General features: G+C 30.6%; 3 protein-coding genes across 3 annotated transcripts in view; 1 reads left to right on the top strand and 2 right to left on the bottom strand.

Moving 5' to 3' along the window:
• Positions 1–12909, bottom strand: part of LOC115883618 (transport and Golgi organization protein 6 homolog) — a 28887-nt gene extending 15978 nt beyond the window's left edge. Inside the window, exons 1-4 of the mRNA XM_030901975.1 lie at positions 12702–12909; positions 10580–12636; positions 6149–6344; positions 5227–5378 (exon numbers count right to left, since the gene is read on the bottom strand). Coding sequence (XP_030757835.1) covers positions 5227–5378; positions 6149–6344; positions 10580–12636; positions 12702–12780 — 2484 coding nt within the window. The 5' untranslated portion in view covers positions 12781–12909. The remainder of the gene's footprint in view (positions 1–5226; positions 5379–6148; positions 6345–10579; positions 12637–12701) is intronic.
• Positions 12910–20593: 7684 nt separating this feature from the next.
• On the top strand, positions 20594–21356 carry LOC115883619 (NEDD8). The gene is made up of 3 exons (XM_030901976.1): positions 20594–20750; positions 20814–20944; positions 21044–21356. Exons 1-3 carry the CDS (start codon positions 20733–20735, stop codon positions 21138–21140), a joined length of 246 nt encoding a protein of 81 aa, XP_030757836.1. The 5' UTR covers positions 20594–20732; the 3' UTR covers positions 21141–21356.
• Positions 21188–26718, bottom strand: part of LOC115883610 (ubiquitin-conjugating enzyme E2Q-like protein CG4502) — a 16592-nt gene continuing 11061 nt past the window's right edge. The window contains 2 exon segments of the mRNA XM_030901965.1: positions 21188–23708; positions 25523–25543. Coding sequence (XP_030757825.1) covers positions 23476–23708; positions 25523–25543 — 254 coding nt within the window. The 3' untranslated portion in view covers positions 21188–23475.

Raw genomic sequence — 26718 nt, 5'->3', positions numbered from 1 at the left:
AATATATTGAATTTGCTTTCATCTGAAAACAGGACCTTTTCCAGTTATTCGTCGACCAGTGCAAATATTTTTTTGCAAAGGTAAATCGGGCCTTCTGGTTCGTCTTACTGATGAGTAGTTTTTTGGCTGCCCTTCTGATAAATAATCCTACTTCCCTTAGCCTTCTTTGGATGGTCTTAGAGCTTATATTGACACCAGCTAGTTCATTCAAAATTTGATTTGCCGATTTATGCGAATTAGTTAAGGCGATTTTTTTAATTATCATTTCAATTTTTTTCGTTGTTTTCCTTGGCCAAACCACTTTTTTTAATAGTCTTTAAGGAAGTGCGAGTTTTGAAATTGGAAATCGTTTTGCTAATGACAGACTTATGAAAATTAAACATTGAGCTTATGTCCATTTGCCGTACACCATTCCGATGTGCGTTGATTAATTTTTCGCGAAGATAATCAGACAAATATTTTCCGCGTGGCATATTTAGTAAAAATGTAAATCAGAATATCAACAGTTTTCACCTTAAGCAAATAACTAATAGTAGGCAATTTTTATGTTGGTTTCTATATTTATGTCCCTTCAAAAATATTTGTGTCCATATTATAAATAAACACCTGATAAGATAAATTTGGAATGTGGCGAAAAAGTATGGTATTGCTACAAGGAAATATGTTTAAAACAAACATTATTTTAAATATTGGAGGTTTTTGAAATCCGACGAGTTTTAAAAAGTTTCTCTACTTTTGTCTGATAATGTACCATATAATCGAAAAAAAAACGGCGTCAAAGACGGCTGGAGAATAACAATCGATACTAGTTTTAGCACACACAAAAAACCCAGGTGATAGATGTCACCAAAATTATATCCCTCAAGTGGCAGTGGGCAGGACACCTGGCAAAAAGGACAGACAACAGATGGAAAACAAAAGTTAGAGCATGATACCCACAAAGAATTAAGAGACTTAAGCAGCCCTCACACGATCAATAATATTGCCAATATTTTTTATTGTCAATGTTTTATCAATATTTGAAAGGTGGCCTGACACGGTCAATACATATATCAATATTAAGTTTTGTGCAAATATTAAGTGTGAATTATACCCTATGCCAAAAAATGAAAGATGAAGCGTGTCATTTTGGCAGTGAGTGTCAGTCAGTGTGAAAAAATCGAAGAAAAAATTTAAGAAAAGGCGTTATACAAAAAAATGGATATCCAAAAAGAAAAAGGTTCGGCCAACTAAATCTTCTAGAGTACGTTAAGAAACGGGAGCCTGATGATTGCGATCTAAAACTGGTGAAAACAACGACGGCGATGTTCCGTCTTCCGCCATGGTTACCAATAAACTAGTCAAATTTTGTCAATCCTGCGACCTAACGATCAATATATTGTCAATACGACTAGCTCCGCCTTTAATATTGTCGAGTATTTTCAGGATCCCGAAAATCCATCAATATATTGAAGCTCCATCAATATGTACGCTCAAACGCTCAATAATATTGTCAATAATCCAAAATATTGACAATATTATTGAACGTTTGAGGGCCGCTTTAGAAGAAGATCAAACCTGAGATGAGACCATGGTATTAGGAAATCAGAAGGGATAACTTAGGCCCGCATAGAGAACAATAGACAACAATTAGCCCAATTACAAAGAGATTATCTAAATATGTGAGGGAGACTACACCATAATTCGAAATGTTTGAATATGCTGAAGATGATGATGAAGTAATTTTTTCTTTAGTACGATATTTACCCACAAATCATGACATCAGTATTATGACACAAGGCCTTAGTATTCTAGGAGGTAGTGATCGGAGGCACGAAGCAAGAACGGGCGAAGACGGTACACGGCGGGCCCGACTCCTATATACGGCACCGCGAACCGTTGGCCGCTAAATCATCCAATCGGACAGCTTTATCCCGTTCGCGCAAAAATACGAACGAAATCTCTTTCTCCAACTGTACTTTTACTACAGGAACGATAACTGTTCGCATCGGCAGGGTAGTGCTTAATATTCCCATCGATATTTGATTCTTTATATAATCTATACCAATATATAAAATCATTAAGTGACTGACATACTGATTAATCACGATCCTGCTCAAACCACTCTACGTAAGAAGCTCAATTTTGGCATACAGGTTGATTCTAGGGTGTAGAGGTTCGATAAAAAGGGATTTTTCGAAATTCCAGTTCCAAGAGGGTGAAACCACCCCTCAAATATTACAATATTTTTTATTTAAATAACGGTCAAGTTTCCGAAAAAACGCTTAAACACGTATATTTTATTTTGTTTTTTTACATATTTTAAGATTTTTTAAAAATGTATACAGGGTGTTTCGAAAAATCTGGTCTTTGATTAATCACGATCCTGCTTAAAGCGCTCGACGTAAAAAGCTGATTTTTGGAAAACAGAGTTGACTTAGGCGTAGAGGTTCGATAAGAAGGGATTTTTCGAAACTCGAATTCTAAGGGCGTGAAACTATCCCTCAAATATTAAAATATTTTTTATTTAAAAACCGGTGAGTTTTTCGGAAAGACTCTTAAACACGTATATTTTATTTTGTTGTTTTACATATTTTAAGATTTTTTATAAATTTATACAGGGTGTTTCATAAAATATGACCATTGAGTAATGACGATTCTGCTTAAACTGCTCGACGTTTAAAACTGATTTTTGGTAAACGGATTGACTGTGGGGTGTAGAGGTTCGATAAGGAGAGGTTTCTCGAATCTCAAATCACCCGCTTGGAGGGTGAAAACGCCCCCCAAATATTACAATATTTCTTATTTAAAAAACGGTTAGTCTATCGGGAAAACGGTTAGACAAGCATAATTTATTTGTTTTTTTTTTACATATTTTGGAATTTTCCAAGTTCCAAAAAACTGGATAATTTCTTAACCACGATTCTGCTTAAACTGCTTGACCTAAAAAGCTTATTTTTGGCAAACGGATTTTTCGAAAGTCAAATTCCAACGAGATGAAACTACTCCTCAAATATTACCAAGTTATATAATAATATAGCCATATTGTTTTTTCTCATGCTGACATAAATGTGAGAAAATTTTATCCAGTCTGTATGTTAATGGAAATTCTTGCTTTGCTTTATCATCACCATTACAAATGATTAATTCGACGCGAACGAAGTCGCTGGTACACGCTAGTATAATTGATAAAATGCCTTCTTAGATTCGCAGGTATAGTTTTCCTAAAGTCAGTTGAAATGGATTAGGACTTTTAATTTCGACACTGTCTTTGTCGGTGCATTTAACAGCGTCGACTCGAAAGGACTTAATAGTCTCAATACTTCCAATTGACTTCGGAAATACTATAATATTGTCCAAATTGCAGGTTTGACGAGCTCCTGCAGATCTGATGATACTATCAGTCATAATAAACGACCATGAAACTTTGACATTGAAACAGGAATCCGTAAAAAACTCCAGTATAAAGACCAATAGAAAAACGTTAGAATAATAATAAAAAAAATAGAGCACAAAAGGAGAGTGAAGACAAAAGTCCTAACAGTCTACAGAATTAAATTTCTCAAACGCCCATGACCAGATATCACCTAGCGAAAACGACAGACAGAAGATGGACCAGCAAAATTATATAATATAGCCTGTAAGTCATTATTGACTAGTTTACCAAATATTTCGATTCTGGGGACAGCAATCCAAACTAAACTATCAACCAACAAACAACTCATATTCAATAATTATTTGTAATTATTAACCAACCCTGTATATTCACTCCCATGCTCCTTCGATCGGAAAAGATGGGTCAATAAAGGCACGACCAGCCAGATGAACAGTTAGTGTAGTAAAAGTACAGTTGAAAAAGCATTCCATTTTTGCAATTGAACGCCGCCACGCATTTCGAATCCTTTATTATACTATAACCTGTGCTATAACGTTGAACGCTTACGATACTATAAAACAGAATTGTATAAATATACAAATCCTTGGTCGATATCTCTGTCAGCTGTGGCAACGATGGATCGTCTTTAAAAAAAAGTTATAAAAAGTCATAAGAGAAATAAGTAAACATAGACACGCCATAACATATAAAATAAGAATTGGTTTGTAAAGGACGTGCAAAATAAAACTCGTGTTGTATTGTGTCTTTTAAAACTTTTAAACCTTTCTGTAGCGAGTTTTTCTGTGCCCTTTAAAACCTTTATCTCTAGGTTACAACCTTCTTTAAAATCATAAAAAGTGTTTTAAACAATAAAAAAAACTGGTTAATAGTTATTTTTTATACAAGGCGATAAAATAGTATTTCACCGTCGACCGAAAAAAATTAATTTCAGGAGACGATAATAAATAAATTATCGTCGTGTATAAAACAATATTTTTTTCCATAGCGAGTTATGTTTTAAAAAATATTCAGAAATTATTATTTCAAGGAATTTATTACGAGTAGAAGAAATATTGTGCTGGGTTGGCGTTGGTTTCTATGTAATCTGACAAATAAATAAAGCTGTCTCTTTAGTTGTCAGTTTTGAGTCAATATTTTTTAATTCTCTTTCGTGTCGATTGCTGATTGAATTGAAGCCAGAAATGGCTCAAAACAAAATAAGTAAATTACCAACAGAAACTCAGGCTGAGGCGACAAACGCCATATCCAAACTACTTCCATTTAAATCCCGAGTAACTTATGAAAAGGAATACAAACATTTTCAAAAATAGAAGCAATTAAAAAACGTACGAGAAGAAATAAAGTTTTTAACCTATCATCGCTGTTAAAGTATCATTTAATCTACCCTTGCGGATAAAGTATTAATTTATCTATTATTTTTGATAGATATAAGGCAATTTTAACAGTTGCTATAGAAAAAAAAAATTTTCAGCACTGCCTGAAACTATTTAAAACTGTTAAGAATTTAAAGTTTATTTTAGAATTTTTAATAGATCTTAGATTCCTGGGAGATGTCCCCGGTACTTTTTTACTTTATTCAATGGAAAATGGCATTCTGAATAGAATGACATCTCATATGTCAAGTTTTGACATTTTCTCTTAAAAAAAATAGTACCGTATGATCGAAAAAAACGGCATCCAGTTGGCTTGGAAATGACGATCGATGACAATCTCCATGTAATTTTACATATAAAATGACGGCGATCTTCATTTCATAACCATCACTGACGCCGTTTTTTTCGACCATATTGCATTTTAAATTTCAATCTAAAAATTCAATATATAAATTTATTATTATAACCAGTACTTACCTCAGTAACAACCGATCCCAATTTATAACCCAACACCCGACAAATTTCTCCTAAATTTGACAGTGCCGATGCTCTTACTAGATGATCTTCATCTTTGGTACCGCTCAGGAAGGTGTTTAATAGTAACGATTTATATTTAGGCGCCATTTCACCTAAAAAATCGGCAAGTTTATTATTTATTATTTAAGCGTACCCTGTATATATACAAATTATATTATGCTAATGATTACCCCGTACAGGGTGTCCCATTTTCGTGTGTTTTATAGGTTTTCTCGTTTATGAGTAGACCCGGCAACAGTGCGTCGGGCATTTGCAGCTCCTATAATAAAACACTTAGGAATTTTGTATAAACACCAACCTAAAGTATGTGCTGAGATGTATTTCAGGAAAAATATTTTAAGTTCTACAGGGTGGCTGAAAAAAAGTGTGACTGGGTCGGGATGATTTTTATCCATTGTTTAGTTTCCATTTAAAAAAAAACATAAGTTAGAGTCGTATTTCGACAAATGACAGTACCCAGCGAAAAACTAGTTACGCCACTGGATTATATATTACGAAAAACGTTACAGACTCAGTTATAATAGAGTAAGTAAACCGACGAGTAGCGACAGTCCGGTTTTCAATTTTCTTTGCGGCTGCGCGAAATAGGTAGTGTATCTGTCATATGAAGAAACGAAGTTGCCACTGTTGCCATTTATCAAATATCTCTATATACTCTATTTCAAGTATGACTCAGGCAACGAATCATTTTTTTAACTATTTATTAGCTGTAAGATATTTTATACAGTCAAATTTAGTAAAATTATTAATTTCAACCAAAATGGGACACCCTGTACACACACTAAGTCGCATTACAGACCCATTTTATTTCTAATAGTAAATACCCTGTTAAAATTACTGAAACAAATTATCTAATACCCACCCAAGATTTTCGTCACTCTAACTAACACTTCTCCTAGTTTCATCCTAATTTCGTTTGAATCCTTATCCTTTTTGGTGAAATCTGAATACTCTTCGCATAAAATATTCAGGACCGTATCAGGAAAAACATCAGCCATGGCGGTCAAACCATCGATAGCGCTGAGGTATATAAAGGAGTCGTCATTCTTAACGTTTTGCTACAAAATTGAATATTTATGTTACCAAATACCGCATGATCGAAGAAAAAACGACGTCCCGGTAGCCTTTAAAATAGCAATCGATAATATTCCTCCCGGATCGACTCTAAATACAGTACCTGCACAAAAAAATAAAAAATAAATCTAGTTTAAAAGACTATATAGGTTCTATTTAATCTAATAATTCATCCAGATAATTTGGTTTTCCATTGTGATATCTTAATAAACTGCACTGAAAATAAACTTGTGCAACTTTTAGATAACACGCTGTCAATCAGAGTTACTGATGTGTTTAATGGGCTTATCTATAACTAGTTGAAGCCGCCGGCAAGGAAGGTGCATCCGCCACGACGCGCCATCAGGAAAAAAATACTTTTTATTTTTGGTTTAATTAAATGAAAAACAAAAAATCCGGCAACGACAATTTTTAGAAGAGCCAATTAGCTATCCTTTAGTAAAAAAAGCAACTTTCTAGAGCAAGTCGTTACTTCAGTAGAGACGACACAGATAAACATTAGCATTTTATATGTAGATTCAACTCACAGAAACTAGCATGGAATAGGCAATAACTAAAATTTGACGTCGAATAAATTATTCGATTGTTTTGATTGCCCTATAGGCTTGGTGCATCTCCGCCGGTGCTGCCACCATCGGAGAATATCGTAAACAACTAGTATATACAAATACACGGGTTTAAATAGCGATTATACGAAAAATTTGTTATTTAATTATTCAAGTGTCAGGAAGTATAATTTGTAAAAATTCTAAAAATAAAAATAAAAAAATAAATATTTTGATATCTTCACAAAGTCTAACTTGTATTAAAATTTATTATTCCAGTTAAAAAAACTTTTTAGACCGAGTTTAACTACGGTAGCGAGCATAGTTTTAATCACCGGTTTTGCTAGTTGGGCATAAATGGGCTATTTCGGCTATAAAGCCCCATACTCACACTTCGCTACTTCACTTCCTTCCTTCGGGGAAACTTCCTTCCCTATGGGAAATGTCGATTTTATGCGACTGTGTGTTCCTGCATTCCTTCGTCAAAACGCTCCTTCGTCCGTATACTTCCTCGAAACGCTCCTACCCGTATTGTCGGTTTTTGGACGAAGTAGCAAAGGAATTATCACGAACACAAAAAAATGTTAAAATACTATATAAAATATATAAATCGATTTTGGATTTCATTCGTAGTTGATTTCTTGATTTGGCAGTACGTCTGTACAGGGTGTCCCATTTTCGTGTTTTGTAGGGTTTCTCGTTTATGGGTCGAGATACAAAGATGGGGTTTTCACATTACGCTGTTACTTTTTTATGAAACTAAAGATGCTACATACAGATATGTCCTAGCTCTCTTACTTCCTAAAATATAGGGCGAATCTGAAATTATTGCATTTTCGATCCCTTTGTATCATAACTTATCGAAAAGGTGAAAACGGTCTCTCGTACAGTTTTTCACGTAGAATGCAGTGACGTAACTATTTCTTCGTTATGTTTTTTTAAATGCGATATTTTGTATATTGTTTTATTTTCCTTGTCACAGGCTTTCTAAAATACTTATTTTCATAAACGGGGTAAAAATGCATTTTTTAACTTTATTACATAGTCGGCCGGTTTAAATTAGATAATCAAAACAATCAACTAATTTATTCGACGTAAAATGTTACTTATTGGCATGTTATTTAAAAGCAGCACAAGTTCAGTTTCCGTGTAGTTTATCAAAATATCACGATGCAAAGCAAAATTATCTGGTAAAATTAAGTTAAATAAAATAAGAGGCGTTTAGCAGTTTAGCAGTACCTAAATAAATAAATATAGAGTATATCGTCCTATTGCTGCCAAAAGTCACAAACTAACATTTTTCCGAACAACCAAATTCAATCACTAACTATGTTTTGAAGCGGAGAATCGATTGCAAAAGTCATTAACTACGATTTCTGGCTATTTATGTTTTATTTTAATACCGAATAGTTACTAACTATAACATCTTTATGCAATGCAATCCATCTTTAGACGCATTTTTCAAGTAATAAAAAGTAAGTTAGTGACTTTTGGCAGCAATGGGACGATATTATAATTTTAAAAAGCTCATAACAAGGAAAATAAAATAACAAATAATATATAGGGTATCCTGTTTAAAAAAAAGAACATAAGTTTGAGTCATTTTTCGAAATAGACAGCTCCCAACGAAGAACTAGATTCGTCACTGCATTCTACCTGAAAAACAAGACACGGGCGGTGGGTAAGTACTCAATAGGTAGAACAAAACAAAATCAGGGTATCTGGTATATACCTGATGTACATTTAGATGAACAGTCTAATTTTATAAAAGGTATTTTCAACGACCGCATAGTAAATACCCGGTATAATACCAGTAATTTCAAGAATACGAGTATATCTACAATATTCCTTACATATATATATTGGTATATTTCTATTCCCGATATTATACCGGGTATTTATTATGCGGTCGTCGGAAACTCATTTTATTAAAATTAGGATGTTCATCTAAATCTACCGGTAGGTATATACATATATACCCAGATTTTATTTATCTACAAATTGGGTTCTTACCCACCGCCCATCACTGATCCTTTTCACCTTTTCGATAAGTTATAAGATAATCGAGATACAAAGGTTATCGAAAAATGCAAAAATTTCTACTCATTAAAAAATAAAAAGTAAAAGAAAGAAATAAGAAATAACTTTGAACTAAGAAGGCTAGGATAAATCTGTGTGGCATATTTAGTTTCATAATAAGTAGAACAATGATGTGAAAACGGCAACTTTATATCTCTACTCATATCCAGAAACCCCATAAAACACACAAAAATGGGACATCCTGTACATCTAGCAATCGCCAGTCGATATAAAAATAATTCACACACAGTAGTCTAAAAAATGGAAGAAAAAGACAATAATGTCTTCATATTTGTGAAAAAATACATGTCCATATTTATGTAATCGTAGCGACAAAAATAAAAAAATAGAAATAGTGGGCATGATGCCTTTACAAAAATATCTGAAGATATGTTTTAAAAACATAGTTTCGATATAAATTACATAATAAACTTCAATCTATTATTGACTCGCCTTGTACATTCATACCACAACTGATATACCTAGGGTTCCCAACCGTCCCGGTTTAACCGGGATTAACCAGGAATCAGAAAGTTTGTCCAGGCGAAAATTTTGCCTTGGCCGGGACCAAAAAAATCACATTTACATATAATATATTTGAATTTCTAATATTTAATGGTTTTTTTTTCAATTATTTAAAAACTTAAAAATAATTGTCCTGGAATCGCCGATGCTCAAGTTGGGAACCCTAGATATACCCTGTACATGATACTGAAATATTCGGATTTATTAAAAAATATAATATATTATTAAAATTCAATTTTTATTTTTGACACGACAAAGAATTGCAGTTTTATAAAATAAAAATTATGGGCCTTTCGGATGTTTTAAAAAATTTAGAGGTTACTAGATATTTCGTAAACATGTAGCTGCTATATTAAAAATATTTTGTGGTGTGTTGTTGCATAATTGACTAATTTCCAAGCATCGAATGGACGAAGGAAGGAAGCGAAGGGACGAAGGAACGAAGTGAAGTGGTGAAGTAACGCGAGGAAGGGACGAAGGAGTGAAGTGTGAGTATGGGGCTTAACGAAATTTTTAAAGGTACATAATTATAATTTTAGAAGATATTCATAAAACATTTATTCACTAGTTGATTAAAAAAAGTATACCATTAATATTGAAAATTATATTTTATCTTTTCATATTCACCTATGTCTATTTAATTTTTTGATTATGTAACGAGGACTTTGTTTATTACTAAATAATGCATTTTATATCTTGTTTATGAAAATATGTATAGAGTATGTTATATTTTTAAGCTCATAAAAAAGGCAAATAAAAAAATGTACTATACAGCTAAGGTATCCCATTTAAAAAAAAACATAAGTTTGAGTCATATTTCAAGAATGGAAGCTAACAGGAAAAATCTACCTAGTTACGCCAATGAATTCTACGTGAAAAACTACCTATATGGGACTCAGTTTTCACATTTTCGATAAGTTATAAGATAACTAGGACAAATCTGTGTGTAGCATCTCTAAATTCATAAAAAAAAGTGGTATGAAAACCGCATCTTTCTATCTCTACTCATAAACGAGAAACCCTGTAAAACACACGTAAATGGGACACCCTGTACACATCAATACACCTACCTGAAAAATTGTGAGAACATATTGCATCCTTTTTACAACTGAAGGGTCCTTTTTTTCCACCAACTTTTTAAGTGCCATTAAACCATGGCCTCTTACTGGCAACAATGGATCACAAATATCCTCAACTACAACATCTAAGGTGCTTTTTTCTCCATTATCTATATTCCTGGATTTTGATTTATCGATCTTTAAATTATTTAGAATTTGCTCGATCAGAGTTCTTAATTCAGAATGCTTTGTTTCATTTGAAATTGTCTGAAGAGGTTCAATTAAATCGTCAAACATTTTGTTAATTTTGGAAGTATTTCCAATTAATGCATTCAACACCAAAATAACTGTAAAAAGGGTTTGAAATTCGTCACACTCAAATTTAGAACTTTTATGTACACCAGTTTCTTGAGACTTTTCTAGAATTTGCTTAATAAACACAATAATTTCTTGAGGTGACTCCACTATAAGCTTTTGAATATCTTTGTCTTCTGCTAGTGTTGATAATAATTTATATACACTCAAGTATCGTTCGAAATACTCATTCATTATTTCATTTTCCAAAGTTAATAGTCTGTCATCGCTTCTTTGAAAATATTTTTGTTTATTATTAAGACAATTTAATAAATATATGAATAGTTTTTTTAACAAATCTTTCCTACTTTCTAATAAATTTACAACTACCTCACAATTTTTACATACTGAGTATACTACAGAGTGTTCTGCGTGTTTTACAACAATTTCATTTGTTTCTATAAATAATTCTATATCATTTCTGAATGATAAAATTTGTTGAGGAGCATTAATACCATAAATTAAACTATCAAATACAACAATATCATTATTATTACTTTCAAGATATTTTTGTATTAATAACCTAGTTTCTTTATGAGTTGTCTTAAAAATACTACTTACTGTTAAAGCAAATATCCTGAATATCACACTTAAAACTGGTTTTATTATTTCTATAGGAAGACAAGCATAATCGACAGTATTTTCCACAAAAATTCCAAATAAAAGTCTAATAGTTTTCTTAAGTTTCTCCGTACAAGCTACATTTTCAAATTTGAATTCTTTACATGTAAAAAATAACAACTCACTGATTACTTTTCTCAAAAAAACATCCTTCCCAATTTCGTGACATTCAAAATAAAATCGTTTAGTACAAATTATAAACAATCTTTCAAGAATCAAACTGTCTTCGGTAGTTTTATCTAAAAGACCAAGAATCTGTTTGCATATGTTGTCTTTAAAATTTGGTAATGATTTACAACTTGAAAGAAGTCGATATAAAATATCTAATGCTTTCCATGATTTAGTTTGATCATTACCAAAATTTAACAGCATTGCAACTGCAACAGATTCAACTCCATTCGGTGAAAATAGGATATTTGTTAGTGTTTGAGAAACAGCTTTTTTAAACCATGGTGGTGACTTTTTTTGAAAAATTATCATAGTTTCTTTAACATAAATATTCGGATGAATATGTTCCTTTAATTGCTGTAGTATTTTCAGTGTCATTTGTTTTTCATTTATAAGTCTATTATAAATATCTTGGGTACTTAGTTCTTTCTTTATAGGACAAAAAGCAATTTGATAAAGACCAGATAATAAAACCCCTAAACAATTGGTAAGTATAATAACTCGAAGACTTTCACTTTTTAAAAAGTTTGTCAGAGCTAAAATAGTACATTTTAAAATGTTATACTGATAAAATATATCGTCAGTTACTGTATAAGTTTCATTAACAGCAAAAGGCAAATTCGGTAACAATTTTGTAGATATGCCAATTTTAACTAAAGACACTACGCATTTCTTTATTTTAGCAATTTCTTTTACACTAAGTAATTCGGTATGCTTTGAATCTTGTAAGGTAATTGTAATTTGTCTTAAAACATAAAAATTTCCTAACAAGTATGTCCATTCTGTAATTGCAGAATTCGAGAAATAATGTTTTGTAATATTTTCTAAACTTGATGAAATTTGGTCATAATCGCAATCTAACTCTGTACATATTTGTGTATTTTTTTCTCCAAATATTACTGAGGAATTTTTCAAAAGTTCTCCCTCTAGAAACACAAAAATATAAAATTGTTTGATTAGAATTAAATTTTTAAATCAACTACTATCCTACCTGGTAATGTTGATACTTCTAAATTGGATAGTAATGTTATTAGTTCAGTTTTATTCATTTTCCTTAGTTCTTTGTTCATAAAATTAAACAGAAATAAAGTTAAATAATCTCAGGTTTCTTAGTTAATCTCATGTCAAACTTTTATCCATTTTTCTAGGTTAAAATAAATAAAAAATTTTGGGTTGCCAAAACCACAGACCAAAAGTTCAAACGGAATTATATATGATCTCAATTTAGAATTTTAGATCTTTTTCAATTTTTATATAACATATTTCTGCGATAATTCAAATAAAATAGCAAATTTTCTGGTGTACCAATTTTCTATAAATAGTTTAAACTATGGGCTTAAACTACAAAGCCATTAAAGCTTTTAACGTTTTATTCTTCTCTATGACCCTATGACCACAGGCATAGACCACAGATACCAAACAGGTTATGACATATGACACCACAAGAAAGAATAGAAATTCTAAAATTCTAGCAATATAATTTTCAGTATATATATTCGGTGATATATTCTTTATCTATTAATCTAATCCACAATCTAATCATGATCTGATCAATCCAATCAATCTAATTTACACCGTGTACACTCCATAATCTAATTTAATAACACCTATTCTCTGAATAACATGTTGATCAAAATAACGGTAACACCTTCAATAAGTGTCTAAAGTAGCCCTATTTTTAAGTGTGTTTTTGGTATTTTAGTGCTTTTTTGACCACAAGAAGTTGAAATTGATATAAGAGCCAACTGATAAAGTTGAACGAATGAAAGAACTAGCTGCAGAAAAGTAGACTTTCCTGTAGAAGATATATTGCTAATTTGGTCACATAAGTATATGTATGCAATGAAGATTACTATTATTTTTGACAGTACACTTTGTTGGTCTCTGATATGCTTATTTTTAGGGAGGATGGGAAAACTGCTAAATATTACAAACTCCAAGAAGGATCGAAAGTTCACCCTCGTCCTCAGGCAATTTGAGAACAGTTTCATATATAAAGAAGCTCCAACAAAGGCTCCAACCAAAAATATACTAAGGGCAGGGCCAAAGGCCCGAGGTCCGGAGAATATAATCTAAGGTCGAAAGCTTCAAAAGAGTAACATCTCAAAAATGAACTGTGTTACATAGGTGCGTTGATGAGGACCAAAAGCAGTGGCATGCTTTTTAATGAAATTGCATACAAACAAATTGAAAAACATACAGCAATTTGAAATTGCTGTATCATCTCATACACATTACACTTACCTATATGATAAATAGATTTATTTTCATTTTCAGTATTTAAAAGCTCGAATAAGATTTTCTGTTGGTTTTTCTTTCATGTTAAATGACAAAAATTATGCTTGTTAGGGATATAAATTTAAGAATACTATAAATATCATTTTGTCATATTATCACATCATCTACTCTCATTTTCTTATTTAAAATTATATTGAGAAACATTATCGATCGTCGTGCCAATGCCAACTTGACGCCGTTTTTTTCGATCATGTGGTACATGGTATTCCATTTGGTATATGGTATTCCATTTAGTATAATCGAAAATATACATCTACTTTTCACTGCCACAATATGTATTATAGTTATATATGTGGAATAATATACAGGGTCTGCCAATAGTGCGTCGGGCATCTGCAAAACTGTTCTTGGGGCATCTGTAGCTCCTAACATAAAAAACTTATGAATTTTGTTTAACCCGCAACTGGCGTAGTGGATCTTTGTACCGACGGACCCCATTTATTTTCAGATAAAAATACATGATGAAAAGATTTTATAAAACGCTTGTTATTTTAACACTGTTTACAATATATTCAAACTTGTCAACAAACAATTTCATTAATTTTCAACAAATTAATAAGAACGAACACAAAAATAAAGTAAAACGCATTTTTAGTAATTTTTGACAACAAAAATATAACTTGGCTAGAAACTAAAAATATAGAAATTAAAAAACATATATTTTATGATTTTACTGTATTATTAAAAGTACAAACTACTGAAATGTGAAGCTAAAGTAATAAACATACATTTTTTCAACAAAACTGCAAACCTTGAATGTACATAACTTTTTCAAATACAGTTCATGCTAATATAGGATCTGCCTTTGCCGCACATGGATCGTGCACATTTGATTCATGAGATTTTTGTTTTTTGTCATTTCTTCATTGACATATGGTTCACATCTCTTTCTTTTCTGTTATTGATTATTCAATTTTCTCTCTTCTATAAGTAAGAGATTCAGAATCGGAGTTATGGTTACTCTTCGGAGAAAAATCAATGTCTCGATGGTCTTCATCTCACTTAAGCCTCTTTAAGTTCATCAAACCACTCAATTAATGCTTCCTCAAAATTAGCGTCCCAGTGAGGCACACTATTTAGACTACCCACCATCCTAATAATGTAACATTCTTGGCGTGGTGGTGCCACACAGACCCCAATGAAACTTTAGCCCCGCTGGTCCCCCCAATCTCAGTTGGAACAGTACACTTAGAAACAGTGGAAGATAATAAAAATGGCAATTTTTTTCATTTAGGGGTTTATCTAATAGTGGAGTGCTTTAAGCCTTTATGAGATACAAACCTCGGAATTCATTTACTGTGAACGAATTTTTATAAAACTTTTTGCATTGTATTGTTAATAAGATATATTACAAAGTTTACCTATTTAAATTCGTTGCTTTCACTTTAGTATTTAAATAAACACACACATATACAAATGCATACATACAAGATGGCTCCGTTTTCCGGAAAAGCTATGTATCAGGATTTCTATTTGAGATTTTCACTCCAAACTTTTTACAAAATATATGTTTAATGGTAGTTCACATTTCAAAAATATTTTTATAGATATACAGGGTGAGTCAAATATATATCATTTATTTATTCGAGTTTAGTGAATTTGCTATAAAATTCTGGTTCCAAAAATACCTTAATACCATAGAGTATATTAAATTATATTGGTCTTTGAATTATGACCACGTCCATGAGGACGTCAATATAGACGTCCAGGAACCTTCGTATGAGAACTTATAATCGAGACGATCGACTTATTGTAAGTTTATCGCTAAGAAATCGCTGTTTGCCAGCTTTTCAAATTGTTAATGAATTGCACTTAAGAACCGTACATATTAACTAACGGACTTCAAGAAGAAGATTAAATGAAGCAAATCTTATGTCAAGAAGGCTTGCTTTGGGACCAGAACTTACTAGATGTGTTGACTAGGCCCAAAAGCAAAGGCATGGTCTTAATGTAAAAATTACGAAAAATGTTAGTGCCTTCTTTAAAACCGAATATTTCCAACAAAAATAAAGCTAATGAGATGAACCAAAAAACAAACCATCGAGAAAGGATGTACCTAGATGATAAAATAATTTTTAAATTTCTTGCTGTTTTAACATATTCTACAGGGTGTTTCAAACTTTCATCAAAAATATCAACATTTTGTTTTCCCTCGTATAATTAACAGATGGGGAGTTTCATTTTTAATTTAGAAAAAGATACTAAGAAGTCAAATAATTTGGCAACAAACTGCTTAAAAAATTATCAAAATCGGCCCATTAAAATAAAATATATTAACCTTTAAAATACTTCAAAGTTTTAAGGTGCCCATTTTTCGTACCGGTGAATGTATTTCAAAAACTATACGTTTTAGTCATATACTTTTGTAATGAAACAAACCTTTTTTTTTTTACTAGAATCCAAAAATCAATTAATATATAGGGTGTTCCGTTACAAAAAACATAACTTTGATGTGTAACTTTTTTTGGGGACACCCTGTAGAACTCTACATAATTTTAGAAAATACTTTAAATTGACTTACATAAGCTCAGAAACTTTCACTTCAATACAAACTTTTGTTCTTGCAAAAACCGCGTCGTATATGACGCTCCACCCTGTATAATTCGATTTCAATCAAAATTTCAATGATTAGAATATAAGCAGAATAGGTATAGCTTATGTATTAGATTTATTTATTTCAATAAATTTACTTAGAAAAAGAATTAAAAAAATCAAAATATTAAGAATGAAATAATTAAGAATTTACTAAAATAAAAAATTAAAAGCAACGAAAAAAAATGGGTAAACATTTTAGTATTTTATCTATAAAACACAATACAGAAGGTTTCACATTAATACATTGACAGTAATTGAATTCCGAAGTAAAAGTCTCTGGGCACTCCACTATAAAAAAAATCTAGAGAACATCTACTGGTTGTATGAATTTTTAATTTACTTAAATATCTTCTACGTATTCAATTTATTCTATATATTCTTCTCTGGTTTCAACTGTTTTTTTTTAATTTAAAAATTTTAAAATTTAATTACAAATGTATTAAAAAAGTACGTAGAAGGGAGGGGCTTCTACGTACTTTTTTAAATACCACACTGAATTTTTCATTGCTGATTTTAAGAGCTACTAACGTCTGTTAAAAAAAATATTAATGTACATAATATTATGTATTATTTCTATATTTTTGTTGTATCATTTTCAATTGTTTCTTTTGTTTTTATATTGATATTTGTACCTATATTTTTTTGTTTGTATTTCAATTTTAAAAAAATTGGGTTATTTTTTATTCGTATTTTTATATTATATTTTTTGTATTGTTTTCGTTTTCATATTTTTATACATGATATTTATGCCCACATTTTTTTTGTTTGTATTTCAGTTTTAAAAACTGTAGTTTAAGATTTTATTTATTTGTATTGTTAACTTTTTATATTTTACTGATTCTTATTTATATTTTTTGTATAGTTTATATTTTCCTTTTTTTTGCAATAAAGCACATTTTGTTTTTGTTTTGTATGCAATGAAGATTACTACCTATTGTTTTTGATAGTACACTTTGTTGGTCTCTGAACAATGATTCTTTTTTAGGAATGTTGAGAAAACTACTCAAGATTACCAAGTTCAAGGAAGATCGGTTCTTCACTTAGTTTATTTAGTATAGTATATTTATTCAAATAACTTTAGCTTAGAATTAAAAGTTATTATTATGTGTGTTTAAAGTAAATTTACGGTTACCAGTTACCAGACGTCTGGATTAATCCGGACATGTCCGGATTTTCACTATGTCCGGTTGTGCCCGGGCGGATTTTTCAGAAGCGTCCGGATTTACTCTTCTATTAAGAAATGTCGCAATAATGCAAAATAATATATTAGTTTTAATAAATCTAGTTACTTAAAAAATCGTCGAAAATACAGCAGTATAAATTCATTATCTTCTTTCGTAAGTTTTGATTTGGTTTGTGACTGTAAGTTTTGAAAGTTATAAATGTATTTTTTTTCAAACGTCACAAAATTAATTTTTGCGACGTGATTGACAACATAAAAAAATCATTTTAACGCCTAGGCATACAAATAAACCACTTTTACGTCTAAGCACAAAAGTACAAAAATAAACCACTTTTACGCCTAAGCACAAAAGTACAAAAATATACTATTAAACTGACATAAAGTGCAAATTCAACGAGCGTAACGCATTAGTCTCTCGATACATAATTACTTTTTTTTTTAATTTTTTTATAATATTTGGAACGTTTGAAATTGTTTCAAAAATGATTTGTGGCATTTGAAAAAAAATTGTATGTTCTATTCGGAGTAAAAATTATTTTTTGTTCCTCGCCTGTATGTCAAACGTACAGCCTTGTCACAAAAACTCCATCATCATTTTTACTCCGAATAAAACAATATACTATTTTTGCTCTTATATCGCTAAACAATTATGACGTCTGGATTTTTGAGAAGGCTTGCCCTGGGGTGGGCAGGATTTCATCTGGTAACCCTAAGTAAATTAAAATAGAATGTTTGTTAGTGTTTGAGATACAGCTTTTTTATTAGTGTTATATTATAGTACATTATACATATATACAGGGTGGTCCGAACTGTATTCCGGAAACTTCGGCAGCATATTCTGCAGATAAAAATAAGTAAAAAAGTTCGTATAAATGTTTGTCCTAAAATGCTTAGTTTCGGTTTGGGAGATACAGGGTGTAAAAATTTCATTTTTATTTCGGTTTTTTCCAAATAATTTATGAAGTATCGTCAATATTTGCATGAAAATTGGTGTCTGGGAGTATTTTGACATGAGAAATTTGATTTTGATGTCAATATGACTCCTACATGTAGAGAGCGCCACCTACATATTTTTAACTGGTTTGAATTTTTATTCAAAGAGTTTGAAGTGTAATAACTTTCCGTCCGTACCTGTATAAAACTAATGAGTAAAAAATATGCATTTACAACATTTTTTACGTCATCACCTGTCATCATTGACATAAATTAAACATGTTGACTCTAGACTGAAATCATAAATTTGAAATGTTTTTGTGCTTAAAGTTCAACAAAAAGTGTTTTGTCATTATTTTTTCGAAGAAAAATTTATAATTAATTTAAAAAAATAAAAAGTTTCCAAATTTATCATTTCAGTCAAATAACTATCTAATCATCATGTTTATTTTTAGTCATTAATGACATGTATTGACTATTTCCTTTCTAAATATCTTGAGAACGGTTGCTCATAGCGGTTTTTACCAAGAGACATTTTTTACATATAAAATCCCGGAAATGTATATTTTTTCACTCAGTAGTTGTAGTCACGGACGAAAAGTTATCTCTTCAAAACAGTTAAAACACATGTAGGTGGCGTCCCCTACGAATAGGGGTCATATTGACATCAAAATCAAATTTCTCATATCAAAAAACTTCCAGACACCAATTTTTATCCAAATATTGATGTTACTTCAGAAATTATTTGGAAAAAATCGAAATAAAAATGAAACTTCTACACCCTGTATCTCCGAAACTAACATACATTTATATAAACTTTTTTACTTATTTTTATCAGCAGAATATGCTGCCGGAATTTCCGGAATACACTTCGGACCACCCTGTATATTATAGTACATTACATTATAGTAGATTTTTTTCTGAAAAATTATCATAGTTTCTTTAGCATATTTAGATGAATATGTCAGTGTCATTCATAAGTGTATTACGTGTATTATAAATATCTTGAGTAGCTACTTAGTTCTTTATAGGATAAAAAGTAATTTTATATACCCCTAAACAATCAGTATAACTCGAAGATTTTCATTTTCTCAAAATTTTGTTAAAGCTAAAATAGTACATTTTGAAATACGCTGCTGATGAAATATATCGCCAATTTGTCTTAAAACGTAAACATTTCCTAACAATCTCCATTCTGTAATTGCAGAATTCAAGAAGTAATATTTAATAAAAGTTGGTGAAATTTTGTCATAATCGCAATTTGACTCTGTACAAATTTGTGTATTTTTTTCTCTAAATATTGCTGAGGAATTTTTGAAAAGCTCTCCACTCTAAGCACAAAAATATAAAGACGTTTGATAAAATAATAATCTACTACTTTAATGTTTTAATATATATGTACCTGGCAATGTTGACACTTCTAAATTGGAAAGTAATAGTATTAATTCAGTTTTACTCATTTTCCTTAATTCTTTGTTTATACAAAAAAAGCAGAAATTATGTTCTGTTATGTTACAACTTTTATCCAATTTTCTAGGTTAAAATAAACAAACCCATAGATTAATAAAAAATAAATAACATGAAAGAATTTTTTGGTAATCAGAATTCCAAACCAAAGAATAGTTTTAATCTGAATTATATATGATCTCAATTTATATGAACTTTATTTTTTCAAGATTTTATATAAAATATTGTTGCAGTAAATTAAATAAAATAGCAAATTTTCTATAGTCTAAACACTAGAAAGCGACCAAAGTTTTTTACTATATGAAAGAATTTAAAACAAAAAATTTAGGATAGTATTGCAAACCATGGTTAAAATTTGTACTAACCATAGACTAAGTCTATGGTACTAATCATGACATATTCGAAAACAGATGTCAGATGTCTATCTTGTCAATTCTTTTAAAAATTTTTGGGCATTTTCCTGCATTAGTTTTTATGATAATATTCAATAAAACCTTTATAGTAGTTTTATATTAGTAAATTCTAGTAATAATCTAATTTAGTAACATGTTGATCAAAGTAAAGGTGACTTTGAATAAAAGGTTTTTAAAGTAACCCTATTTTAAAGTGTTTTTTTTTGTATTTTAGACCTTAACGGGGAAAGAAATTGAAATTGATATAGAACCAACTGATAAAGTTGAACGAATTAAAGAAAGAGTAGAAGAAAAAGAAGGAATTCCTCCACAACAACAAAGGCTAATTTTTTCAGGAAAGCAAATGTGAGTTGCACAAATGTTCTTACATGATGTTGCCCAATTGTATGCAACAAACAACAAAGATTACTATTTTGTTGGTCTCTGAACTATGTTTATTTTTAGGAATGATGAGAAAACTGCTCAAGATTACAAAGTTCAAGGAGGATCCGTTCTTCACTTAGTTTTGGCATTAAGAGGTGGAAAAGTAGGCTTATTGTGATGTCTGTTAGCCATGTAAGACACTTGATATTTTTCTTGTTATATCTATTTGTAAGTAAACCTGTAAGAAATCCTTTCTTTGCTTAGTTTTATTTTTTTAAGGCTACAGTATATTAAATTATTTTCTTCGATTCAGTGTCAATAGATATATGTTTTTAATAATTTATAGAGTATCATAAGGACATGTTTCGGTAATACAATAAAATGCTTATTTTTATGTAAACACATTTATTTCAACATGGATCACATCAATATTTATACAGAACACTGAGGATCTATAAATGGCTATTCAGGTATATAGTTAATACATTAAATACAAAGTATAAAGAAGTAAATGAGTTTAAAAAATTATTTCATCATTGAAAAATAAATATTGTTCTCCCCGATATACTTTTAACATGTATATGTACATAAATAAATATGAATAGCCTCTTATAGTATACAATATAAAAACAATATACATTTAATACAGTATGTAACAAGCTAAATCTATAAGATTTAAGAGTTATAACAAACCCATATGGAAGACAAAAATCATCAATAAAATAAACACATGATGTTAACAATAAAAAGTTACTGGTTCTGCTAACAATGTTCATATAATTATTACATATTTTGATAATACTGCAAGTGAACATTCTTTTCTTACATTGTATTTTTAACAAAGCTAAAATCTACTTAAAATTCTTTATATAAAATATATGAGCATTTTTAATAAGTTTAAAAGTACATAAACACTTAATACAAAGATGAGGAAACTTTTACAGTTACTACCTTATTGATTTCAATTTCTACGTAAATTTGTGCTTAACATAATATTATCATTTTATATATCGTCATAGTTTGGTAGTTTTTCAGTTCTAATTTTTCTATTATAGTGGACATTTGGTTCCTCACCACAAATCATTTTTTTTGCACACAGTTCAAACGAAATTGAGTTTTTACAAGTACCTGTAATAGAGGTATCTAGTCAAAGTTTACAGGATTAATTCTGTAAACTTTAGGTGCCCGTTAACAGAATTTAATTAGGTAAACATAGATAATTTAATTATGTAAACTTACAGAATTTAATTATGTAAACTTACAGAATTTAATTAGGTAAAATTACAGAATTTAATTATGTAAATTTACAGAATTTAATTATGTAAACTTACAGAATTTAATTAGGTAAACCTACAGAATTTAATTATGTAAACTTACAGAATTTAATTAGGTAAACTTACAGAATTTAATTAGGTAAACTTACAGAATTTAATCTGTAAACTTACAGAATTTAATTAGGTAAACTTAAATAATTTAATTAGGTAAACTTACATAATTTAATTATGTAAACTTACATAATTTAATTAGGTAAACTTACAGAATTTAATTTGGTAAACTTACAGAATTTAATTATGTAAACTTACAGAATTTAATTATGTAAACTTACAGAATTTAATTAGGTAAACTTACAGAATAATTATGTAAACTTACATAATTTAATTATCTAAACTTACAGAATTTAATTACGTAAACTTACAGAATTTAATTAGGTAAACCTACAGAATGTAATTATGTAAACTTACAGAATTTAATTAGGTAAACTTAAATAATTTAATTAGGTAAACTTACAGAATTTAATTATGTAAACTTACAGAATTTAATTAGGTAAACTTACAGAATAATTATGTAAACTTACAGAATTTAATTATCTAAACTTACAGGATTTAATTATGTAAACTTACAGAATTTAATCTGTAAACTTTGACCTAGTCTGTCCAATGAGAGAATATATGATTGTGACAGACGACATTCCAGAAACGACAGATAAAACATTATTTTTAAGATGGCAGACAACTGTCACTGTCACATATTCTTTTGTTGGTTATGATGACCTTTAACCACAGACTTAGCTAACCATGTTTATCAACACTGTTAGCTAAGATTCCAGATGGTATAGTATGGATGAGGGCGAATTTTTATGAAATTTGGCAACTTGAATTTTGTAATGTTTACTTTTATGTAAACCGAATTATATCAGATGATATTAATAATGAATTTGCTTAAGATGTTAAGTTTTAAAAAATCCTGTCTGTTCAGAACTATCAATAGCTACTTAAAACTGAGCATCTTATTCATTTTGTACATAGGCCCAATATATTTATAAATAAACTATATTATATCTGACTAAAACATCAAATAGTTTATAATTTGGGACAGGTATACAGCACTAAATTATATTAACTAGCCTGGATCCAACAGGATAATTTAGTTATGATTTAGATACATTATTCAATCTGTAACATATGCTTAAAGTAAGTAAATAAAATGTGTGGATTCCAACAAAAGTATCCACTCTAACCGTCAGCTAAACTGGGTGTTACCCAGCCGTACTTATCGTGAGTTCGTACCAGCGACCTGAAACTCTCTTCTGCCGTTCGTCGGTTGAAAACTTTTTGACCTTTGCTCTTTCGTTGTATCCTACCTTGGCCTTTAACCACACTGGCTGCGAACTGCATGATGACAGCTTCAACGGTGTAAGCCGAAGCCCATCCTCTTGGGGTTAGTAGCTCCATACAGATAGCTCCACCTGAAAATAAATAAAGATATATAGGGTGTTCTACTAAGAATAGCTCTCGATTGTATCTCGGAAATTGAAATGATATTTTTTGTGGCGAGACTGTACGTTTGAGGACATACAGATGCACAGTCATTTTTACTCCGAATAGAACATGCTATTTTTTTCAAGCGCCACAAATAATTTTTTAAACAATTTCAAACGTTCCAAATAATATAAAAAGATTTGAAAGTCATACCTCGTATGTAATTATATGCCTGTATATCGAGAAACTACGGTTATGCTCGTTGAATTTGATACTTTTGTCAGTTTAACAATATATTTTCGTACTTTTATGCTTATGTGCAAAAGTGCTTTACTTTTAAAATGACTTTTTTATACTGTCAATTACGTCGCAAAAATTAATACTTTTGTGACGTTTGAAAAAAAAACGTTTATGACTAGAGAGGCCATAAGAAATTACTGGAAAGTATTTTTTAGATATCAAGATGCAGTTTTCGCTGAATTTTTAAGCTTTTATTTTTCTTTACTATCAGCTGATATTACAAAATACTGTCGCATTTATTTTTTCTTTTTTGAAAAAACGCGCGAAGTTCGTTAAATTGTAATACAGCGCCCCCTACGGGACGGCGTGAAATATACTTAGTTCTGATTTCTGCCGCACCAAGCGCTGCGGTCGGAATTTTAAAAATCGACTCAAATGCTTCGCTAATCGGTATAGGTCATTACAATTAGCTGTTCCAATTGAAGAGGTTGCACTATATTATACCGGGTGGTCCGAACCGTATCCCGGAAACTTCGGCAGCTTAATGAAACTAGCAAAATGCTTAGTTTCGGAGGTACAGGGTGTAAAAATTTCATTTTTTTTTTCGATTCTTTTTAAATAATTTCTGAAGTAACGTCAATATTTTGACGAAAATTGGTGTCTGTGAGTTTTTTGACTATGAAATTTTAATGTCAATATGGCTTAATTGTAGAGGGCGCCACCTACATATTTTTTTAACTGGTTTGAAGAGTAATAACTTTTCGTCCGTATCTGTATAAAACTACTGAGTCAAAAATATACATTTACGAGTTTTTTACATAAAAATGGTAACTCGTTAAAAATCGCTACGAGTAATGATTCTCGAGATATTTAGAATATCAATTTTCAATACTTGTCGTCATTGACATAAATTAAACATGTTGACTAAATAGTTATTAGACTGAAATCATAAATTTGAAATGTTTTTGTGCCAAAAGTTCAACAGAAACTGTTTTATCATCATTTTTTCGAAGAAAAATTTATGAATAATTAAAAAAAAAGTTCGCAAATTTGTAATTTCAGTAAAATAACTCTATTTTACACGTTTATTTTTTGTTAATAATGACATGTATTGACTATTTTTATTCTAAATATCTTGAGAACGGTTGCTAGTATTAATTTTTATCAAGAGCCATTTTTTACGTAAAAAATCACGCAAATGTATATTTTTCACTCAGTAGTTTTATACAGGTACGGACGAAAAGTTATTACTCTTGAAAACAGTCAAAACACACGTAGGTGGCGCCCTCTACAAGTAGAAGTCATATTGACATCAAAATCAAAATGTTCATGTCAAAAAACTCCCAAACACCAACTTTCATCCAAATATTAACATTACTTCAGAAATTATTTGGAAAAAATCAAAATAAAAATTTAACTTCTACACCCTGTATCTCCGTCACTTTTTTCCGGCATTTTAGGACATTTATACGAAATTTTGCTTATTTTATCTGCAGAATATACTGTTGAAGTTTCCGGAATACAGTTCGGAGCACCCTATATCTAAACTTCCTATTCTTACCTTCCATTACGAATCCGTAGAATTTGACGTTACGAAATTATTTGGAAAAAATCGAAATAAAAATGAAACTTCAACACCCTCTATCTCTGAAACTAACACACAATAGATCTTTAAGGTCGCGGTGACTAACTCCCCTCCTAAACATTCTACATCTCTGAAACTAAGCAATTTAGAAGATACATTTATACGAGCTTTTTCACTTATTTTTATCTGCAGAATATGCTGCCGAAGTTTCCGGAATACAGTTCGGACCACCCTGTATACTGACATGGGCCTACTATGTTTCTATATGCAAAATATAAAAAACAACCCTCATAATACAGAAAAATGCTAGAGCATAAAATAACTAAACAAACGTTTCCCAGACTTTATTATTTAAGTAAAAACACTTGCTAAATGTAAAGAAAAGGTCATATAGACGCCAGATGACCTCTAATAAAAGTATTTTCTCTAATCGTGGTCGAATGTAAGATAAAAACAAACAAATCAATGCCTGCGTCATTGGAGGTTGGAACAGCATACGCCTTTTTACGTCACGTGTAGACTTCTTATCAATCAATCTTGAAGAGATACTTGCCTCGCCCTGTTACATCCAATTTCAAGTGATGGCATATTCATGATCGTGTTCTTTGTCAAGTTTTCGTTCTTGTTTTGAAGACGCTGTGCCATTTAATGAAATAAACATTGAATTTGAAACTAAAAGAATTTCGGATTTCCGTTGTCTTTATTTATTTTCCTTCCACAACGTTTCGGTCAGAAGTATCACTGACCGTTATCAAGTGTGAACTAAATTAAATCCTAAAACTACTTTTGTAAGTTGTAAGTAAAAGAGCAGCAGTCTAAACTTTATGTTGCATTCATCGATCTAACGAAAGCCTTCGACTCTGTGAACAGAGATGCGCTTTGGGCAATTATGAAAAAGTTCGGAGTACCAAACAAATTTCTTACAGTGTGTAAAAGCCTCCATAACAACAAGTGTCATATCATGGATCACTGAGAGATCCCTTCCTAACAAATACAGGAGAGGAGTTAGGCAGGGATGTGTCTTAGCGCCTCGCCTATTCAACATATTCATGGCAGCGCTCTCCATTATAGTGGACAGCAAACTGCAGGAGAGAGGATTGGGCATTAGATACAGATACGACGGCGGTCTGTTCAACATAAAAAGACTCAAGACAAAAACACGTACAAACTTC

This window comes from Sitophilus oryzae, unplaced genomic scaffold (genome assembly GCF_002938485.1).
Source record: "Sitophilus oryzae breed Bouriz unplaced genomic scaffold, Soryzae_2.0 scaffold_1973_pilon_pilon, whole genome shotgun sequence".
NCBI lineage: Eukaryota > Metazoa > Arthropoda > Insecta > Coleoptera > Curculionidae > Sitophilus > Sitophilus oryzae.
The sequence above is the reverse complement of the archived record's forward strand: the minus strand, read 5'-3'. Positions and strand labels throughout refer to the sequence as shown.